Source organism: Bombus vancouverensis, chromosome 10 (genome assembly GCF_051014615.1).
Source record: "Bombus vancouverensis nearcticus chromosome 10, iyBomVanc1_principal, whole genome shotgun sequence".
In the NCBI taxonomy this organism is placed as follows: Eukaryota; Metazoa; Arthropoda; class Insecta; order Hymenoptera; family Apidae; genus Bombus; species Bombus vancouverensis.
The window spans coordinates 9,039,467-9,061,190 of NC_134920.1; the positions used below are offsets into that span (position 1 = coordinate 9,039,467).

General features: G+C 37.1%; 2 protein-coding genes and 1 long non-coding RNA gene across 3 annotated transcripts; 1 reads left to right on the forward strand and 2 right to left on the reverse strand.

Annotated features, from left to right (window-relative positions):
* Positions 1-706: 706 nt before the first annotated feature.
* Positions 707-11,211, reverse strand: bsh (brain-specific homeobox). Its single transcript, XM_033334779.2, has 3 exons — positions 10,411-11,211; positions 9,157-9,409; positions 707-1,727 (listed from the first exon to the last, which is right to left on the reverse strand). The coding sequence occupies exons 1-3, from the start codon at positions 10,747-10,749 to the stop codon at positions 1,477-1,479; spliced, it is 843 nt and encodes a 280-aa protein (XP_033190670.1). The 5' UTR covers positions 10,750-11,211; the 3' UTR covers positions 707-1,476.
* Positions 10,745-14,885, forward strand: LOC117157078 (uncharacterized). The gene is made up of 4 exons (XR_013059369.1): positions 10,745-10,864; positions 10,950-11,082; positions 11,189-11,386; positions 11,494-14,885. It is a non-coding gene; the product is annotated as an uncharacterized LOC117157078 (long non-coding RNA).
* On the reverse strand, positions 14,880-21,358 carry LOC117157102 (tsukushi). The gene is made up of 6 exons (XM_033334833.2): positions 21,127-21,358; positions 20,262-20,533; positions 19,608-19,867; positions 17,234-17,525; positions 16,782-16,943; positions 14,880-15,882 (listed from the first exon to the last, which is right to left on the reverse strand). Exons 1-6 carry the CDS (start codon positions 21,308-21,310, stop codon positions 15,556-15,558), a joined length of 1,497 nt encoding a protein of 498 aa, XP_033190724.2. The 5' UTR covers positions 21,311-21,358; the 3' UTR covers positions 14,880-15,555.
* Positions 21,359-21,724: the final 366 nt, after the last annotated feature.

The following is a 21,724-nucleotide window of genomic DNA, read 5'->3' on the forward strand; positions in this document are numbered from 1 at the left end:
GTCTAATTTTGTACAGGAGTTTTGTAAGGAAGCTCAGTCGGGGGATGAAACATGATTCACGGTTTAATTCACGGAATTAAGCCGAGATTAACTGCTTCTTTAGCTCGTGGAGTGCGTTAAGCCTCGAAAATGTCCCAAACGACGGGCAGAAAATGTCAGGCTGTCAATTAGCGGAATGATAATGTTGCACGAAAGGCGACCTCGTCGTTCATGACCCGCGACAACCTATAAATGTCAATTACGATACTTATCTGTCGTCTATAGGAACGCGCCAAATCTAATTTGAAAATTAGTCCGTCTATCTTTTAACTCTTCGCTTTACTTACTTTAAATAAAAAAAATATAGAATTTTAAAAAAGAAACTGCATGATTTTATACGACAGTATTTCCTCTTCTTTCCTTCTCTCTTCTTCCAAATAAATGACGCTTATTTTAAATAAATAAAAGTTATACGAATTGTAATATGTAACTTTAAGAAAATTTAGCCAAGGAGAAGGAAAAATAACGAATCTGTACAAACCTTTTTCTTCCTCTTTTCTTTTTAAATAAATCACACCCGTTCAAATGACAACGCGTGATCGTAAAATGTGATCTTCCTGTCTTTAAACAAGTAGCACTGAATCGAATCGTAACTATAAAAAGGACTTCTAACTGGGGAAAGGGAGGAAGTGATATTATACATCGCGTTACATCATGACATTTTAATCCCAACTTGAATCACAAGCTAACTTTCTACTTCGCTATAAAAAGTGACTCGAAACAGACTAGCTTTATTATGGCATTTCGCTATAAAAAGTGTCGCGAGAGATCGACCAGACTCTAATCGCTAAAGAGTCATTTACAAGTCGTTTACACTTTCTACATCGTCTCGAGTCTTTCGATCTTCTTATATTACACCATTTCATTGTACACTATTCCTTCAATCACAAATTCATTCTTAACACTGAAAGTGTCGTTCGTATTTCTTTCACGTTCTTTCACATTGTTCTATTAGTCACTGGTTCAAAATGAAGAGTCCCTCCTAACAATCTTGTTCTATAAGCGAGACAGTATTACTTTTATCATCCATCGTCGGATCTAGGTGGTTTAGAATCGTCAATTCTTCTCGTTCCTTAAATGAAAATATTCAAATTGTCTAAATTAATCTGTAGAAACATTTTGCTCCGATAAATAAAATTTCACAATTAATGGAAAATGTCGTCGAGGAAATTCTTTCGAAATCGCATTGCGGATCTTCGTATTTCCCGAAGGACTTCCTAACAGTTGTTTAAACCGATTGACTGCACTTGAGAGAAACGATTCGAGCGTTTAGAAAAATCCACGTGATTTCTCTCGGTTCTCCCTTCTTAAATCTTCCTTCAATTTCTCAGACCGATCACTCGGTTCCTCGTTCTTCGATGCAATGTCTGCATTTGCTAGCTCATATTAAACGTTCTCCCGTGTGAAAGAGCAATATCAACCTTGTACTGTTTCGTTTCAGCGATGTTGGCGTTGAATAGCTTGTCCGTGTTGGGGTTGATGAGACAGGCTAACCGAATGACGATACGTGATCTGATGAAAACTCGTCGGTGAACCGGCACGCCTAGAGACGTGAATATTGCCTGTTCGCGTTGGCGATGGCGTCTCGTCACCTAGAACGTCGATTTCATCGTCGTCGGAGTCTACCGGCGCGTCACTGCTCGCCCGTGATTCTCGCCCGCCGCTCAGAGAGAAATCCACCGGTCGTTCTGCAAACAATTTCATCGCAAACAAGCTCGTTATTTATTTCTGCAGGAAGTTTATGGGATTTTTTAACGAGTTTTTGTGTGATTATGTTGTGTCGTATGATTATGTGTCTATTATATATCTATATTTATATTTTTATATCTATATTTTTATGTCGATGGATCCCTAAATCCCTATATCGTATATTTATTTCTCCATCCGTACATTGTAGTTTTTCGATACGATTCATTATCTTAAATCTAAGTTAGCGTTACACCACAAACGTCAAATTTAGGACCTAGTCTCTATAAGTTTCTATATTTCTATATTTTTATGTCGATGGATCCCTAAGTCTCTATATTGTATATTTACTTCTCTGTCCATACATTGTAGATTTTGGATAGGATCCAGTAACCTAAATCTAAGATAGTGTTACACCATAAACGTGAAACTTAGCACCTACAGCCTCTAGTCTCTATAAGTTTCTATATTTCTATATCTTTATGTCGATGGATCCCTAAGTCTCTATATTGTATATTTACTTCTCTGTCCATACATTGTAGATTTTGGATAGGATCCAGTAACCTAAATCTAAGATAGTGTTACACCATAAACGTGAAACTTAGCACCTACAGCCTCTAGTCTCTATAAGTTTCTATATTTCTATATCTTTATGTCGATGGATCCCTAAGTCTCTATATTGTATATTTACTTCTCTATCCATACATTGTAGATTTTGGATAGGATCCGGTAACCTAAATCTAAATTAGTGTTACACCATAAACGTGAAACTTAGCACCTACAGCCTCTAGTCTCTATAATTTTCTATATTTCTATATTTTTATGTCGATGGATCCCTAAGTCTCTATATTGTATATTTACTTCTCTGTCCATACATTGTAGATTTTGGATAGGATCCAGTAACCTAAATCTGAGTTAGTGTTACACCATAAACGTGAAACTTAGCATCTACAGCCTCTAGTCTCTATAAGTTTCTATATTTCTATATCTTTATGTCGATGGATCCCTAAGTCTCTATATTGTATATTTACTTCTCTATCCATACATTGTAGATTTTGGATAGGATCCAGTAACCTAAATCTGAGTTAGTGTTACACCATAAACGTGAAACTTAGCACCTACAGCCTCTAGTCTCTATAAGTTTCTATATTTCTATATTTTTATGCTTATGGATTCCTAGAAATATCTGCAGGCTGAGTCTGCATAATTTTATATTTGTAAGTCCGTAGATTCCTAAGTCTGTATTTCTAGATCTACAGATACCTGGATCTCCAGGCTGTTACATATATTCCTAGGTCTACAGATTTTTAAGATTCTGTGGTTCAGTATTCCTATATTTCTAGATCTGTAAATTTATAGGTCTCAATATCTTTAGATTTCAATATGTGTCTCTGTACTTCCAAGTCTGTAGATCCCTAGATCTATGTATTTGTATATTTTTATATTCCTAGGTTTGTAGATCTCCGTATTTCTACATGTCTAGGTGTCAACATCTCTATACTCCGCTTCTTCTGTATTTTTATGTTTTTTTGTCATTCCTCCACTTCTATATATTTCCTGTACAAATTCGCGTAGAAGAGATTAATCCAAATTCATCTTCGTTCTGTTTGAAGAAAACAAAAGTAGCACGAAGACATTTAGTTGAAGAAATAAACATAATAATCGGAGGTTACTATTTTAACGAGTGGTTAACGTATTGACGGGAAACAGTGTAAACACAGTTCAGAACAAGAGGAATTTGACCACGGTAAGGCAGGATATTCGCTGCGAGTTCTACATCGAAATTATAGATATGTATTCGTCTGGTAGAATTTACTAGTTCTACAAACAGAATCGACAACTTTAAATTAAATTTCTCATTGAAATCGCTAAACGCCTATAAAATCATGAATTTCAAACCGAATTTCATATAGGAATTCTACGTCTCCGTATCTCAAAGAAGCATTCTTATTAATTTCAGATCTCCGAATACGCAAGGCTCTTCGTCATCGTCCAATTTCTTTACCTCAAAAAAAAAAAAAAAGAAAAAAAGAAGAAGGAAAAAGGAAGAAAATATACGAATCCCGTGCCATTAATTCCCACGATTCGAAGCTAATCAAACGCACCACCAGACGTTATACGAAACCCTAACGAAACCGAAAGGAAGCGTAACCGACAGAGAAAATGCCTCTAAAAAGCTACCTCCCCGGTTCTTATCTCGGTGGTCAGAAAATCGACTGATCAAATTGGGTCAGATATGTGCCGGTACACAACTATAAGGTCCTCGACAGCAGCCCTCGGCCGTGGGCAATCGTGAATGTAGGTCTGGCCAAGCACTTAGCCGATAATTGACTAATTTTCTCGAAGACCGAATCGAGAAGACAAGAGGTAAGAACAAGGTTCGTAAGACGTTCAGTCGGGAGCAACAGAGAAACATGCGATAAGAAAGTGATAGATGGATAGAGATAGATAGATAGATAGACAGAGAGAGAGAGAGAGAGAGAGAAATTGGTGGTGGGGTGTCGTAACTCTGCAGTGGGTTCCTTAGACGGTATCCGTTGGAGTCTCTCGAGGACAAGGCGGTCTCATCTTCTACGTGCTTTCCACCCCTTACAACCCCCTTCTTCTTGGCTACCAAGGAGACGTCTACTAACTTCGTTAGCCCTTCCTACCGAACGAAGCCATCTTGGCTACCGAGACGAGCAACTTGCCGAAGGTTATGAGTAGATGCGGTGTAAGTCGCAACGGGGTCGGGGGTGAGTTCGAATCGTGCACCCCCGGTTCAGAGAGCGATCGTTTCGTGAAGATACAACGTTGTTGGAAAAATATACCGCCTTATGGTGTTTAATACGATATAGATGTATCATACATTTTCTATTTTATTGTTTAATATAACGTATGTAAGATATAATACATTGATATTGTATATGTATATGCGTATATGTAATATACAGTGGCGGACAAGGGAAAGTTTATAAAATAAGAAGTATAGAAAGACGTCATGATTGTACAAAATGAAGTTACATTTAATAAGAGCAATGAAGAAATATAATATATACGGCAGAATAGATGATCGTTATCAACATCGAAAGTTACTAAAATTCATATCAATTTTAAACATTCTTTTATCAAGCACTGTATGTTACATTATATATAATGTCGGCATTACGAGGAATTGAATATTTACTGCGTTATATTTTTGCAACTCTCTCATTATATTGTATTTAGATACAGTATAATTGCGGTAATATATTAGGTTGTCCGAGAAGTGTCTATCGTTTTATGCGGAAATAATAGATACACAACATTTTTGTTTTATATTATCTTATTAAATTATGTATGACCCATTTTGTTCTATTTCTACTATCATGATCATACATAATTCAATAAAATAATATAAAACAAAAAATGTTGTGTATCTGTTATTTCCTTATAAAACAAAAGAAACTTTTCAGACAAGCTAATATATATGAAAATTCTAGAACCCAGAAAATTGTACAAATTTGGGAATGTATATTTTCGTATGTATTTTTAACCGTACGTTGTGCCGTTTTCTCAGCGAAAGTTTGATAAACAAGACAGTTGGTTAGAATAGCGTATTAATAATAGCATTAGGATTAACTTTATATCTTTTTAAAATAATTCAGAGGAAAGGTTCCTCCGAGAAGGAGTAAGCGGAATAAAGCAGTATTTTCGTTCGCGAACGTGAACGTTACAGCTTTAAATCAATTCACGCGAGCAATCCGATTTAATTATTCCCAGATCACGGCATTTACTACATTATAACAGCGTCGATCGTGCACCATTGTGCGTGCACAAAGCGGTACAGTTATCGGGAATTATTGCTCGATCTATTTGCACGACGCTGTTGTTTCGTCTTCTACGTTGTTTACGGTGTTGTAATTCACGTGATAAATACTTACGCGATACAGAGAGCTTTGCATGTAAATGAATTCTTTTTTAATCAACAAATCAGAATCGAAATTTGAAAGTGAAACAAAAAATATTACTACTCTGTTGCTTACTCTCTAAATCTACATGTTCATTTATATCTCAACTTGTCGTAACTATAATTTAAAACTAAAAACGATAGCCTGTATCATATTACGATATCATTACAACATCATCGTCGCGATAACTAGTAGGAGATACATATCGACATTTATTATTCGTTTACTGCGATGTAACAATTTTCGATTGTGAAATGCTAACAGATAGCGCCTGATAAACGAAGATACTTAGATTAAATTAGTAATAACGAATGAAAATACTTCTTTTATAACTCTGCCGTATAATTTGACGTTGAAATCCGATGTAAAAATCGTACGATCTTACGCGAATCTTACGAAAATCGAAGACAATTCAATTCAACAGCAATGCTATCCTACCAGGCGGTCGAACGACCGGTTTCAAAATTTAATTTAAAATTGTACATTCATTGTTATTTCTTTCGTTCGTTTAACTTATCTGATTAATCAATTAATATAAGAATTTACATAATATTAGAACGAGAGAGATGACAATGAATGTACGATTTTAAATGAAATGTTGAAAGCGGTCGTGTTAATCCTTAAATATCATTTATTTGCGAGAATTTGTTTCAATATTTAGAAACATAGAGATGCGCATATTGCTCTATTAAAGATCGTTCAGACGATCAATATTATTGTCAATATTTAAAGTTCTCAGTGTTATCGCATCTAAGAGATCCTCCAGACGATCGATATATACCGTCAATACGATGTTGAGAATCTCAAATATCTACAATAATATTGATCGTCTGAACGCTCTTCTGTATACAGTTTTCTCGAATGAAAAATTGTGTCATCCTCCTCTACCAATTTTCCTTCGAGTCTCTCTCTCTCTCTCATTGCATCGTTGTTATTCGCATTTTCTTCATAAAAGAATACGGAAACAATATAATCGAGCGTACGAAAGCCTGTTGAAGCGGAATTTAGAGGAAGGATAACAGAGGGCTAAACCGGAGGATAGGAATTGTGGGAAATTGTACGGCAAAAAGCGGTCATTATCCATGCAACGGTAGTTAATCATTATAGTTACTGCGACCTCGGTTATGGTCTGGTTAGTTAACTAAAGTTGCGTAATTTATTGCCAGCCGAATTTTGGTTGCATTATATGGTCCATTAGCATGATAACAGGGAACTATTTGACGTACACGGAAATTCCGACGCGCTGCCCGCGCTCGAATGCAAATTGATAATCACAATTACGAAGTTTATACTAATAATGATTTAATTGCGATACACAAGCCACCATCTACTTTCAGCCACGATTATTACTTTTCTGCTGGCTACAACGACGACCAATTACTGCGCGCGAAATCGTTAACAATTCTCTATCTGTCCGCCAACTGCACTTCGTTTCTTTAGTTTTTTCTTCATCTTTTTTCCTCGTCTCCTCTTTTCTATCTCCTCGGTAAATATTTAGTTTGAATCGGAATTTAGCGTACAATAATACGATTACTGTAATTATCAGGTTGCGAATATTTCTACAAATTCACATTTTTAAAAGAGTAGGACAGAAGCAGCGATTTGCTTCGTCTGTTATATAAATACCATAACGACGAGTATTGATACTTTCGATATGTATTCTTGCGTATTACGTGCATTTCACGCTTCGTTTTCTTTTCTACAGCTTCCCATAAATGAACAAAGATCCGAAGACTGGTAATCGTTTAGTTGATATGGAGATCAGGAGAATGATAGAAGCGTTTTCTCAAGAAGAAGATGAGACCAAATCGTCTGATCACCGTTGATCACCGTAATCGAACTAACATCACGAGGCGTATTCCGAAAAAGTTGAGCTTTTAAATTACGCAATTAGAATACGAGAATTCACTTGAAACAGCAGAAATATGAACGTGATTCTGAATCGGACGAATATGATCGTTATTTCTGACGAAGAAACGATAGCAAGAAGGACATCTTTAAAAATCCTTAGGATTTCTCTTTTCTTCGCATGCGTGAAATTATATGAGAAAACAGGATTCGATAACGCAAACTGACCGAAAGAAAAAAAGAAAGAACATTGCAAACGAGATATCACTTTAACAAAACTTTGATCATTTCGATATGTTTGCGACGTTTTTAAACTTTCAAGAGCGATATTGAATATCGCGGACTTGTTCCCAGTTTTTATAGAGTGTCTTTCTTTTTTTTCTCCTGCCGACGCAGAATTCCAAATATGATTTATGAGCAATTGATTATGTAGGACACATCGTGTTGTTAATCCGAGCTAATTGATGCGAAGCAACGCGAGCGGTCGCGTGTTTATCGAAAAGTCGATACATGTGTTTAGCGGTAATTACGCATTGTTAGGCGGATACGAAACTGCACGGGGGTTCCAGCAATTGCAATTAAACGCTTGCATTAGCTACGCGATGCGTGAAAATTTTAAGCGTCATCGAGTTTATAATAGGAAGCTAACTTTCCATTTTATCAGCTATAACTTTCCCCTGAAGTCGTGATCGCCCGTTTCGCCTGTCTGATCACCTGTCCTCAAAGTCTTTTTACCTTTCCAATTTGTTACCCAACTTTCGTGTATGCGGCTCGTTCGATCCGTAATAATTTTATTACGAAAACAAAATCTTGTATTCGCTTTAGGAAAAGTCGAATGTATTGTTCAATTCGTTGTTCAGGGGGCAAGACGTTGGAACTTTCACGTGTTCAAATAAAAGTTTAAATAGACGTTCGATGTTCAAACGCATAAGTAGCAAGTCGCTGACGAGTAGAATACATACACGGCGCTTTAAATTCGAATTTACAAAACGATATTGCTGACACAAAGATTTTAAGAATTGTATGGACAATTATAAACAGATTTCAGAGATAGATAGATATCCAAAGATATTACGAATACGATGATTCAGATACGTCGCCAATAGCGAAAATCACGATCTATGATTCATATTTCATTTCATAAGAATTCTTTTCGCAAACGTTGAAATGATTCTTGCACGAATCGCTTTAAAAAATAACTTGCAAACAAATTGTACGTTAGACAAGATATATACTAGTTACGATACGTTCTCGTAATTCTTAATCATTTCTAGCGCTAGTGTAAGATCGTATATCAGACGAGACATATGATATACTGATTGTGATAAACTCTCGTAACTGTTAATCGTTCCTAGTGTCAATAATTCCATTTTTTTTTTTATAAAAACGCGGAAAAACATAGATATTTTCGTTCAATTTTATACCATTACGGTCTCAAAACCTACTAATCTTTCGCGAAATTGTCAGGCGAGAGTTAAACCCTTAATTACATAATTACGCGAAAGTTAAACCCTTGAAAAAAATGTGTACACGTTAGCTGTTTTATTTGTAACGCGTATCGAGCCTGAATCTACAAGAATCTTTTCTAGATTCTGTTGTAAACGAAGTCTAGCTTTAATTATTATCAGGATGGAAGAATATGAGATTTGCTTACCGGCAGGCGATGTAACGGAAACGGATTGACCGGTGCATTGCTGATTAGAATTCTGGTTGCCATTGCTTCCGGCGCTGGTGTTCAATTTCCTCAATTGTTTCTTGTGCTTCATCCGCCGATTTTGAAACCACGTTTTCACTTGGGTCTCCGAGAGGTGAAGAGCCGCCGCGAGCTCTACCCTCTCCGGTGTACTCAGGTACCTCTGCACCTCGAATCTAGCTTCCAAACCCGCTAATTGTTGATCACTGAACACCTAAATACGACACAAACGATTTCTTGCAAGCCTGTACGAACTTTTACTTATTTCGACAATAGCGTTTTTAGTAATTTCGTTCTGTCTGATAAAATTACTTGCACGATCGATCGATATTGTTTCGACGATTAAATTATTTCCCGTGACATTTCCACGAACGTTGTTAACCGTTTGTATTTAATCTTGTCATACCAAATTCATATAGAATTTCGTTAGTAGCATACTAGTAGGAAGCCGAAGGTAGAATATCGCAGCTGTGAAAACGAGCAAAGATAGAATTTAGGTGATCGGACAATGGAATTTTCTTAGCGTAATAAACCACTTCAAACAAGCTTACGCTTATTACTAAATAGCTTTGGTTTCTCTATTGGCTAAATTACCAGGAAACGTTAATAACAGAAGTTAGAGCGACAATGTAAAAATTAAGGAAAGAATACAGTTGCGAAATTTACTATGGAAGATCTTGGCTCAACATAAGAAACATACACAGAATGCTTCGAACCCTTGCTTTGCCATTTTCTTAGTAGCTATTTAAATGAAGTTAATTTAAGATGTAACTGTCCACTGTTGTAACAGCATGTCGGATGCAAAATGTCGTAAAATTTAATCCGGTTAATGTTTAAACTAAAATTAATTCAATCTAAATTTCTAATAGTTCAAATCACAGTTATAAGTAAACTTCGTGGCTGAATTGGAACTACGATCCGCGTTACGAGTACGATTCGATATTTTGACATTAGAATTGCCAATTATAATGAAAGCACTACGACGAAAATAAATCTATAATCATAATCATTCTTATTCCAATGAGATCAATATCGATTTCGTGAAAAGCGCATTTGTATGTTTTCAGTAATTAAAAGAAAATGAAGGAATTAAAAAGCAAGTCTCTATAGCCGTAACGTTCCGATATTTTTATCTTCGTATCGAGACGAGTGAATCATGCAAACGACCACCAGTGGAAGAGGCAAAAGATAAGGATTACAAGTGGTTTCACTCACTGTTCGTGCCTTTCGTCGACGGCAGTGCTTCAAGGCCGCAAGTTCAGTAACTCCCGGTACCACGCCAACCCCCATCGCCGTGTTACCAAAAAGTGGTCCCAGGAAGAAGGTTGCCGTAGGCGGTGCAGAAGGATAACCAGGTAATAAACTGGCGAATTGCTGGTATTGCTGATGTTGTACTCCGTGACTGGACGTCAGGTGCTGATGATGAAGTTGATGATGAGAATGCGGTGGAGCGGTTCCACGACTCAGGATATCTTCTATCAAAAACGATGTTCTGCTCGCGGAAGTTCCATTCTGACCTGGCTGGGCCTGTTGTTGCTGACAAGTGGACTGCATTTTTACCAAAATGAGCAACTTTTCAGCTATCGAACTTCGATTATTTGTATTGAAAGTTGCTTGTTTGTTACATAGTTGGCGAAGTTTTCTTCAAAAAGTTATATATATCAATCATGTAAGTTTAATACCGTTAAGCTTGATTTCATTCGTTTGAATTTTTAACTCTAACTAAGTGTTTTTATTTTTTCTCGCTTTATTAGTTTGTTTTCATGTTATTTGTTCGACGATCGACGAGTGGCAATTCAACGTTGAAGATCTTGACCATTCGAAAAGCCCTGGTATCTTCTTCTATCTCATTTTAGAAATCCGCATAGAAACATTCCATTCGCCGGTGTAAGTGCCCTTAATTACTCTACATCTTACAACTGCACAATAAGATGCCATTTATCAGATGACCGACATAAACGTCTTCAATAACTCTACGTTCTATATCTTGCAGAAGTCCAGGCGACATTGTAATCAACTCATCGACCAATTACTTCTCAACATCCAGTTCAATCCGCAGTACACATCAACGTCTATCTGACAACAGATATAAACGTCTTCGATTACTCTACGGCTCTACAATCTGTACTTTTCGTCCTAAATGCAGTCTTGCAATCAACGTCAGCAAACAATTAGTCCAGTTCAATCCATGGTAAATATTCCAACGACCACCGCCATCGAACCGATGCTTGGCCAAAGTTCACCAAAAATCCTGATCATCACGTTCACCAAGCACTAAGCTGCAGAAACTGGTTTCAGGGGCTGCAAACTCTCCAAAAAATGGACACGTACACTGTCCCGGTTCGCGTGCTGGCATCACCAAACGTGTTTGATCTCGCGTAAACTGCACTACTGCACTAAAGAAACTAGAGAAACAAAAATATACAGGCAATCCACTGTGGCAGGCGAGAATCGTTTTGGCGCGTTGCACGGGCGGCTTGCAGCGGAAAATTCTAATTGAATTGAAAGGGGAATCGAAGGCAAGCAGCTGTAGGAAGGAAGAACTCGCGGATCGTGGCGGCGTCGCGTCGTTCTTCGTCGACGTTTAGGGAGTATCGGTGCGCGATTCAAGGCGATTCAACCCCCCGCGCGCGCGATCATCTCCACCCTCAGCCGCTCTAACTGGTCAAGAAAAGTAAAGCTTGGGAAGCGGATATCGCGGGGCTCGAGTCACGTTGTTATTGGCCGGCGTCGCGACGCCACTCGCCCTCACGGTTGGCCCCGTGGCGAACGCGGGGCGGTACCATTGGCGCCGTTACCATGGACACGATGCTGTTTCGTCATAGGATTTCCTAGCCACCGACGCGGTTCTCTCTCACCCTTGTGTTCGCCGGAGCAACCCCCTCGGTGCCGGATCCGAAAGAGAAAGGGAGGAGGAAACCGTGGAGGTGGAGGTGGAGGAACGAGATGTTCTGTATTCGTGGTTCCCCATGTCGTCGTTGTGCATTCACATCCACTCCACGATAACGGTGTTCACGCGTGTACCTTTGAGGTAGCTTTTCCTACCGCTTAAATTGTATTTCTTTCGCCTTTATCTTTTTCTTTCCTTTACTTTTTTTCGCTGGTTTTTATTGCTCTTTTTTTTTAAGCATTCCCTCCGAGGATCCGCCGATCGTCCTTTGTTCCGAAGATGGCTGGTGGAGAATTTCAGATGAATTTTAAGGTATTTCTTTACGTTGCAGAGGTTCGATCGTTTATTTTCTACGCTATTGGTCATATTTGTTTTTCCTCTCGGCATGAAATTTTGTTTTTCGCGGAATCTATGGTTGTATATGAAAGGAACGCGAAGAAATGTTGTATTTCGAGTTCTTCTGCTATATCGAAGTAGTATTTCGTTAGCGAAATTCTAAATTAGAAGAGCGAAGGTAATGCGATGATATAGTAGCTTCATATTCTTGTTCACGAAGAATTAATAAAACCTTCTTTGAAGAAGGCGATGCATTTCGTTTGTCTATTGTTGTTCGCATTTCATCACGTTCTTTCTCTCTCTCTTTTTCTCTCTTTCTCTCCGGCTGTTTTTATCTCCTTTTTTACTTCTTTCTCATAAGTATTGATCCTCCGTCTGCGTTGAAGTATATAAAAGCTTTTCGCAAGTCAATACATCTGTATCGAATCTTGAAAGGATGGAGAATGCGGATCAGGAGGAGCAGGCGGATCAAAATTAGATTTACTCGTTGGACGATGTGTACACGACGCAGGATGTAGATACTTACGATGTAGGTCCAAAATAGATAGGTGTTCGTGTATATCTGTGTGTATGATCCTCTGTAGCTTAGCGTAGGCTCTCGATCAATGGAATTATTATGGCATCACGTCGTAGATGCTAACGCAATTTTTACGACGAGACGCCCTATGCAACCGCTAATTGCACCTACTGAGAAGAAGATTTCATAGTGTTTAACGAATTCTCAATCTGCGTCCCTTTCTCCATTCTATTTTCCATACTTGTACTCATATTTATACATTCCTATCTTCTATAGGTATTTATGTCTTTTCATATCTCTATAGTCTTACATTCTTACATACCGTTATCTTCATTTTTCCATACTTCCACAGTTTTACATTTCTATTTCCTATACTTCCATACACACTGTATACACATGTACATCCATATGACAAACTGAGAATCATAGCCAAGTTAAAATTCCAAAAATTTATATCTATGCACTTTTCCATCTTTCGATAGGTAACCAAGATGTAATTTTGCTGCCTATCGTGACGAGGCTTTTTGTTAACCCGAGGAGACATGTTCAGTATTTGTAACACCTTGTAATCCCCACGAAGGAGAAAAACACAGAACCATCCTTTCCTACCTCCAACGCCGAAAATAGGTCTCGCCACTAACGATCAGATGCATGAAACGATGCATGATAGTCACAGTCGTTTAGTATCTAAATGATGCCGCGAAGGTTGGCGATTTCTCGTGTAACAAGTCCCGAGAGGGTGTGTTTAGAGCGCGGCGGTGGACTTTGCGAGCGGTTTCCGGAACATCAGGGGGAACAGGGGGCTAGTTTCGACAGCGCTAAGCTTGCGGACGGGATTTTCGGCTTTGCTATCGACATCGAGGGCCGGCTACGCCGTATTGCGGACCGCCGAGGGATCGACGGAACGGATGAATGGACACTCGTCGGTAACACAATTACCGGGATGTTAATTTACCCAATAATCGCGGAAGCAACCCCGTCTAAATGCCGGCACGCGCCACTTCCCCTTCCGCCGTCGCCTAAATAGAGACAGCCTCGCTCTAATGTCAGGGATGGATACATCGGCTCAGGTTTTACAGACGATTGCGTCGTTGCACGTGCGTTTTACCAAACAGCTCCAGCTACGTACAATGGTCTGTAACTGGTCTCTTTGTGCTGTATATCGAACAAGGCAAATAAAGTTGAGCGACTTTGCAACTGTGGTGGCACGATGGCTAACGTACTTTGAGAATCCTGAAGCGATTTTTAATTATAATCGACGGAGAAGCTTTGTATAGATGGTGTTTATGTAGGAATGTAAGAATATGTAATACAACGTAGATACTAGGAACATAGAAATATGTTTGCGTGGATGTAATGCATTGGAGTAACGTAAAGTCTGGTGATGTGTGTGCGAATTAAAGAAGAAGCTTAAGGAGTAGGAACATAGACGTATGGAATAATGGAAAATGAAGATATAATAAGGTAGAAACGTTAAAATATATCAATATAAAGATGGAAGGACTAATATCTCCTTCTTACTTTACTGATTTGTGCGTCACATCTCGACCAATATTCCTAGGAATTGTTCGTCACCTTTCGTGCCTTTTTGGTCGATATGCGAAGTCTCTGTGGAATAATGCGAGACAAAACCGAGTTATATCTAATATATTCGATATATTCCTGGTGCTAATAAAAATCCAGAGCATTGAGCGCAGTGCAGATAGTTAAGAGTAGCGTAAACGAACCGCTTGGAGATTCGTCAGGATAAAAATAATGTACTCGTAATCGTTCATCATCCAGACGGTAATTACACGCATATTTGAAAGTCAATCATGATACGTAAGTTTTCGCAAACGGATGTGTGAAACGATCGCTTAATTGTTTCTCGTCTAATTCTTCCAAAGAACTGTCGATCTCTTGCAAACGCGATTTTACCACAACAATAATTCCAAAACGATCTTCGTACCAATATTTTATTACAATATGCATTTTTATTACAAAACACGTACATCGTTGGATGATTAAATACATGTATACATGCGAACAGATTATCCACGATAGCTTATAAATCGTGATCAACATAAATTAATATCGTCGAAAAGACTGCGAATTGCTACAAAATATTTAACATTTCCGTTCCACGCTCTTACCATATATATCGTATAAGTTTGATACTATCTTATCAAACTGTCGTATCTATCACCTTATCGTTTCTACTTCGTGTTTTATCACAAACACTTAATAAAGAAACGTACGATCGTCCATATCTGGCAAATGATTCACAGTACACGCTTGCGCTATTTTTTCTACAAATTCCACCGTAGCTTGCTTTGTAAGCGAGGCACAGCGATCGTCTGAATTGCTATTGAACTGCGCGATGTTTACACGTCTGTATGAAATTATGGCAATGCCAGAAATTATACAGGCGGTCTCAGTGATCGTTGTCGATTCTACGTGAAAAGATAAGTCGACAATGGAGAATAAAATTTGTACTCGTTAAAATGTTTGCCGAATGAAACGAATCTCTGCATTTACAAAGATACAAATTCGCATAAACATGCTTTTCAGTCTGGTCATTTTATTCGCCTCTTTTTACTAACGGGATAGAGGATTATTCATCGATAGGAGAAAATTCTCAGAATTCATCGTCGTCCGTGGCTCTCTTGTAGAAAGCTCGTGAGAAGGTGGCGGGTCCTTGAGTGCCGCAGAAGAAGAAGCCACGACGCCAGAAAACGAAAATCGTCAGGCAGACTGGAATGGCGAGCAACAGACCGACCAATACGCCGATCAGGATCGTCGCGTCCCTTTCCGGTTTTGCATTGTATAAGTCCAAGCAACGCAAGCTTCGATGGGATAACGAAGACAAGTTCTTGCCAGCGTGTTCCGGCGGGAAAGTACAGGTGAGTGAATCCAGCTCGTCTCCCATGAGCTTCTTGCCGTATGTTGGCAGCAACGTGCCAATCTAGAAAGAAGAAATTAATATCGTTGCATTTGTACGATTTCCACCTTATCGTTTTATCATTTCTATCGTATTATTCTATTTTATAATTATTATATTCGAAACAAGAATTTCAATGCTTCATCTTGGATTATTAATTTTTACTATTTTCCATATGAAATTCCGTGCCTTCCGTATCTTGTAAAATAGTTTTGGAAACTCGTAATATCTTATATTGCACTTTTCTATTTTCCAACAGTTCCAGTGTTTAATACGAAAATTCGAAAAATCAAGTAGTTTACATACAACGAAAGCTACCGTGTTCTCGCATTGGGTTTCCAGGTATAGTTTCATTGGAATTTGGTTTAATGGGGAGAATATTTCATACGAGATACTCGGCCAAAAAGAGCGATGGAAGAGATATTTCGGAAAGAGGATAGTTCGACTAGATCGACCTGTAAATCGAAGACTGCCAGCAGAGGAACACGTTAAGTCTCATCTTTTTATTTCTTACTTCTCGTACTGCTGGAATTATTTTGATGCTTGCCTTTCTAGTCAAACATACGTTTCTTCGTTCTTCTAAACATATTTAAAATGTCGCTTTCCTTAATAATAATTATACTTCTGGCTTCCCTTAATAATAATTATACTTTTGGCTTGCGTAAAACTTGATCAATTTACAACCGTTATATTTAGAAGATTGGCAACACCTTTAGACTTAATTACTTTCGTTTTCAATGACACGTTATATTAACATTCTGCTGTTTAATCCGACAGTGACACTAAAAATCAACAATGCTACACGTAACAGATTTTTCACCTCTGATCTTCAATTGGCATCGAAGGAACGATCGATTGGTTGGATGGAAAGTACGCGATACAAATGGAAGTGGATTGTGCGTTTCGTGATTGCCAGAACTTACCAGATATTGATTATTGCAATCGCAGCTCCATTTGTTGTTCATCAGATCCAATTTTTCAAGCCAGTCCCATCTTGCTACCAATTGCTGAGGCAAATATCGCAGGGCGTTATCCGATAAATCGAGTTTCTTTAGTGGCGGCCACACAGGTGCCTCGGAGTTACTCTACAATAATTTATAATAATAATTTGGCACGTAATAACCGTTCTTATTCTATCTGAAGGGAAACGGACGAACGAATAAATGAAAATGATGAAAAGGAAATAGAACGTCGATCAATATGTTTCTCGGTTATGGATTGTATTAGAATTAAGTGGAGGAAGAAAGATGAAATTAATATAGCGAGAGATGAAATTAATAAAAGTTAAGTTAACGCGATTTAAATAAAAATTAACGAATCAATGGAACAATACGTAAAACTAACGGTTGTAACAGCTATTTCTGGATGAAGTTACCTGCGTGGCAAGAGCGTAATCATCGATCGATTCCAGTTTCGGACAGTTTTCTATACGAAGATGCTCGAGAGACGTCAAGCCTGAAAAGGCATATGGTCCAACGATCGTCAAATGAGGCATGCAACAGAGGCTTAACTCCTTCAGTTTTGGAATAAGTGGAAACGGGTGTGAGTGATTGATAATTTGAATTGGATTTTCGTCCAGGTAAAGCACCTCGAGCATCGTTGTTTCCTCGAGAGCTTTCGGAACAGATGTAAATAGATTTCCGCTTAAGTTAAGCTTCCTAAGGGATCTAATCAATTAATTATTAGTTAGCGTTCCATTTGATTAGACTTAAACGTAGAACGTGTCTTATCGTATTGTGAAGCCATACAGTGCACGAAGATACTATTAAACAATTTACCAAGACATTATGATAAAAGCAAAATAAATAAAAGAAAGATAATAATGGTCTTACTTTTAATACGGTAATAGGGTAAAAATAAATAAAGTGAGTGTAAAAGAGATATTCGTATAAGGAATAATTTCAGAGCAGACCTTGTATAAGACGGTTCGTTAATACAATTTTTTAATAATATTTTTATAAATCGTGGAATTCAGATGTGTCATATTTTATGAAAATACCAGGAAAATTCAGAAGTGGAGAGAAAGAAAATACGGAATATTATTTGGCACACTGACATTTTGTAGAACTTTCTTTCGATTGTATAGCTTCACGCTGTTGAATGAATCACGCAGATAAATTGTTAAATTATGGAAAAAGTATAGGAGAGAAGGATGGAACGAAGAAAAGGAAAAGATAAAAAGTAAGGGAAGGAGGGAGGGAAACAGAGAAAATAGGAAAGGAAAGGAGAGGGAAACGATATGGAATAATTGACAAGGTTCAAGCAGGAATGAATGAGATATTAGATTCCTGTAAATTGATTACATGCATAAATGATCATTGTCCTCTCGTCCATAAAATACTATTTCTGTTCGTAACAATGTATCCGAATATACTGGAATTTTTAAGGACTATTGAAAATTGTTTACTCTTTCGTTTACGTTATATGTATGCTATACATGTATCAAATAATGACTGTATCTCGTTTCTCACTTTTTATGAATTTTATTTTTAATTAAATTATTAACGCGGCTATTTCAGCCAATTAAGAGATGTTCCTGTATATCTGAACTTCCTCTACATCAAATGTATTCCAATCATTTACACAAGTATGCACTTATATATCTTTGTATCACGGAATTTTATTAATAAGGGTAATTATATAAAGCTCCTTCTAAAATTACTTGCTGCACAAATATCTTTTTTCCCATTTTTTCACGCTCACTGTGTACGTCGATATATAACGGATAACACGTTGGAATGCAAAAATACATATCGGCTACTGGCTTTGATTTAATAAACTATTCTGCTATTTGATATACCTACCTCACTGTTCTTAAGTCTGTACAGTAAAATGGGTATATCAAATAATAGAATGGTTTATTGAGTTAAGTAAAGTAGTACGTAGACGTGTATTTTTACATTCCAACGTATTATCCGTACTTATTGACGTATAACAGTGTGCGTAAAAGAAAAAGTATTCGCGCAGCAAGTAATTTCAGAAGCAGCTTTATGTAAACCGGTTTATTAATGATATCGATGAGGATAATAATTAAATCGACGTGAGATGCAAACATCGTTCGAAGGTAATCAATTAGAGCACGAGCATATCGTCTAAGTAGGCTGTTAATCTTTCTCTTCCCACTTTTTATATTTTTATTCGCTTTCAGAATCTTTTAAATGAACCATTTATGAGACTGTGTTTATACGAGACAAATTATCGAGAACAAAGTTGGACTAAACCAAATTTTCTCAATGTGAGTTTATGAAATTAATTTACAAAGGTAAAGAAATCTGTCTTATTTTTCCAAATGAAACCTAGAGAGCATAACGAAGCGATGTGTAATATAACTGTACCTGAAAAGTAAAAGAACAACCAAGAAAAATGAGAAAAGAAATACATAGAGCGCTTTGACTTAACTTTTTTGAATTGAAAGACAACGGTATATCAGGTAATTAATTGAAACATTTTGGTGGAATAATTTCTCGAATATTGCAATTATTCCATTTTTACTCTCAATAATCCATATAATGAATATTCTGGTAGAAAAATGAAAAATAAAAAATAGACCAGTCCATGAAATACTTAACACACATCGTGTAATTCCATAGACGATATTGTACGTTATCGAGATTTGCTGTATAATAATTTGTAGAATGCTATATCTAGAGTTTGTTATCAGTGTAATACGTTCTATCGAATCAGTTTCCGTTACTGTATCAATGTTTGCCTGATAGTTTGCAGTAGTATCGAGGAACCGAGATATTTACCTAGATGAGTAGAAATGAACGTCCGAAAGTGTCTTTAGGCGACAGTAACTCAAGTCTAACTCTTCCAGATACGGAAGAGAGCTGATCGCAATGGACGTACGTTCGTCGATTCTCGAGAACTGATTCCAAGAAAGGTTCAACACCTTCAGACTTTCCATGTGCTCGAAAAGATCTTGATGCAACGAATGGAGCACGTTATGAGCCAAGTCTAAGACCACTAGCTTTTCCAATGGTTCGTAAGCATCTGGTGAAAATTTGCCCTGAGGTATCAAGACATAGAGATGATTCAATTTTTAGAAGTATATGAGAAACGATTAAATCAAAGCTTGTTTCGTCTTTCAGCAATGCTAGTACCGTTTTGGAAAAGGTAATCTATATTATCAAATGCAATATGCTTTAAATATTAATTGTAAATTGAAATTTATAATTTAATTCTATCGAAGTTACGTTTCAGTTAATGTATTTAATATCCATAATACTGATTAGACGAAAAGAATATAAATGGATGTAACCAACGATGATAGGTAATTAATCGATTACTATTGATTTATCGTGACACGTTATAAGATTGTTCAAGAACTGTAATGTTTCATTACGATTATGAATATATATTTCTATGACTTAAAATGTGCTTAACTAGCACGTAAATATTACCTCAAACACGACAGGTTTTAAGTTTTCCGTCGTAAGTTGATTATGACTCAGATCCAACTCGGTAAGATTGATTATCTCCTTAAAGGCTCGAGGATCGATTCTCATAATTTCGTTCTTCTGCAGCGACAGTTTCCTAATTTCTATTTTTGGGAATGGTTTCACGTGAACCAATAAATTCCCTTTGAACGACGCTATTTTTATTGTTTTATTGGACCATTGTTCGCCCTCGAAGTGGTGGGTCAAATTTCTGTTTCCACAATCTATGATATCATCTGATAGAAAAACATTCATTCGTTTATAAATTTCTATTTCTCACGTTCGAATATTCCTATATTCGTTTCTATCTTTCCTTGAACATTTCTTGAATATTTATAAAATATTGATTCTACTGTCGGTCTGTCATTTGAAACTTAGTAGATCTACCGGTTTAAATTTTTAAAAGGCTTATATCTTTGGATTTAACTGGTCTTAGTATTATACATCATGCAATGGTAAAATACTGCTTTCTATTCAAATAGCCTCGAAATTAGAAAATTAAGAAAAATAAACCTAATACGTTATATAATGACCAGCGTACACGGTGTTTTAGTTTATTAAGGACCTAAGATTAATTATCGTATTCGTTCATTATCAAATTCTGTTTTTAACGCTGTTACTAGACAAAGGAAATTCCAAGAATTCACTTAACATTTTTTTCGCCAGATTTCGTTATTTTTGCCGGAAGATGTAGATTTTGCAGAATCGTAGATTCTACAATTTTATGAAACTTAAAGACATGTAATTACTTGTAACATTACGATAAACTGTTGCTTGGTCCTTAATAGACTAATAGGCAGAACTTTGCACTTAGTTGATTTGAAATTACCTATACAATTGCATACTGTGCACAAATGTGGAGGTTTCGGCTCAAATATTTCCTCCTCCTTCAGATTGGTAATTTCAACGTCCACGGTTGCATTCGTATTGTTTGCATTTGCATTATTGGCAACGTTTTGGCACTCAACGGTCGCAAAGGTGAAAATAAAAATAACGAAAAATCGGTAATTCATGATTTCTTGCGAGATCACTACCGGTAGAACCTCACAGTGAGAACTGAAATCAGTTTTTCTGTATCGAGCCGAGTGCCTCTGATAACAAAACCGGTGATAAGATACCGTTGATCACCGTTACTCATCGTTCCAACCGGGTAAATCCTTTTAATTCGCTTTCACAGTTTGTTTTTATTGAAAGCCACCATTCGCGTATATTGACGTCTTGATTCCTTCCTTGAAAATAATCGGATTTATAATTCATTTCGTCGATGTGGAATAAAATATTGCAAATATTTGATACTATTATTTCGTCAATCCGCGCAAAGACGATCGAATTAAAAATTTGACATGATTACAACTATGTAAATTTACAGATTGTGAACGTGAATTTATATATTACAATATGAAAACTACAGGAAATAAATATGTTAA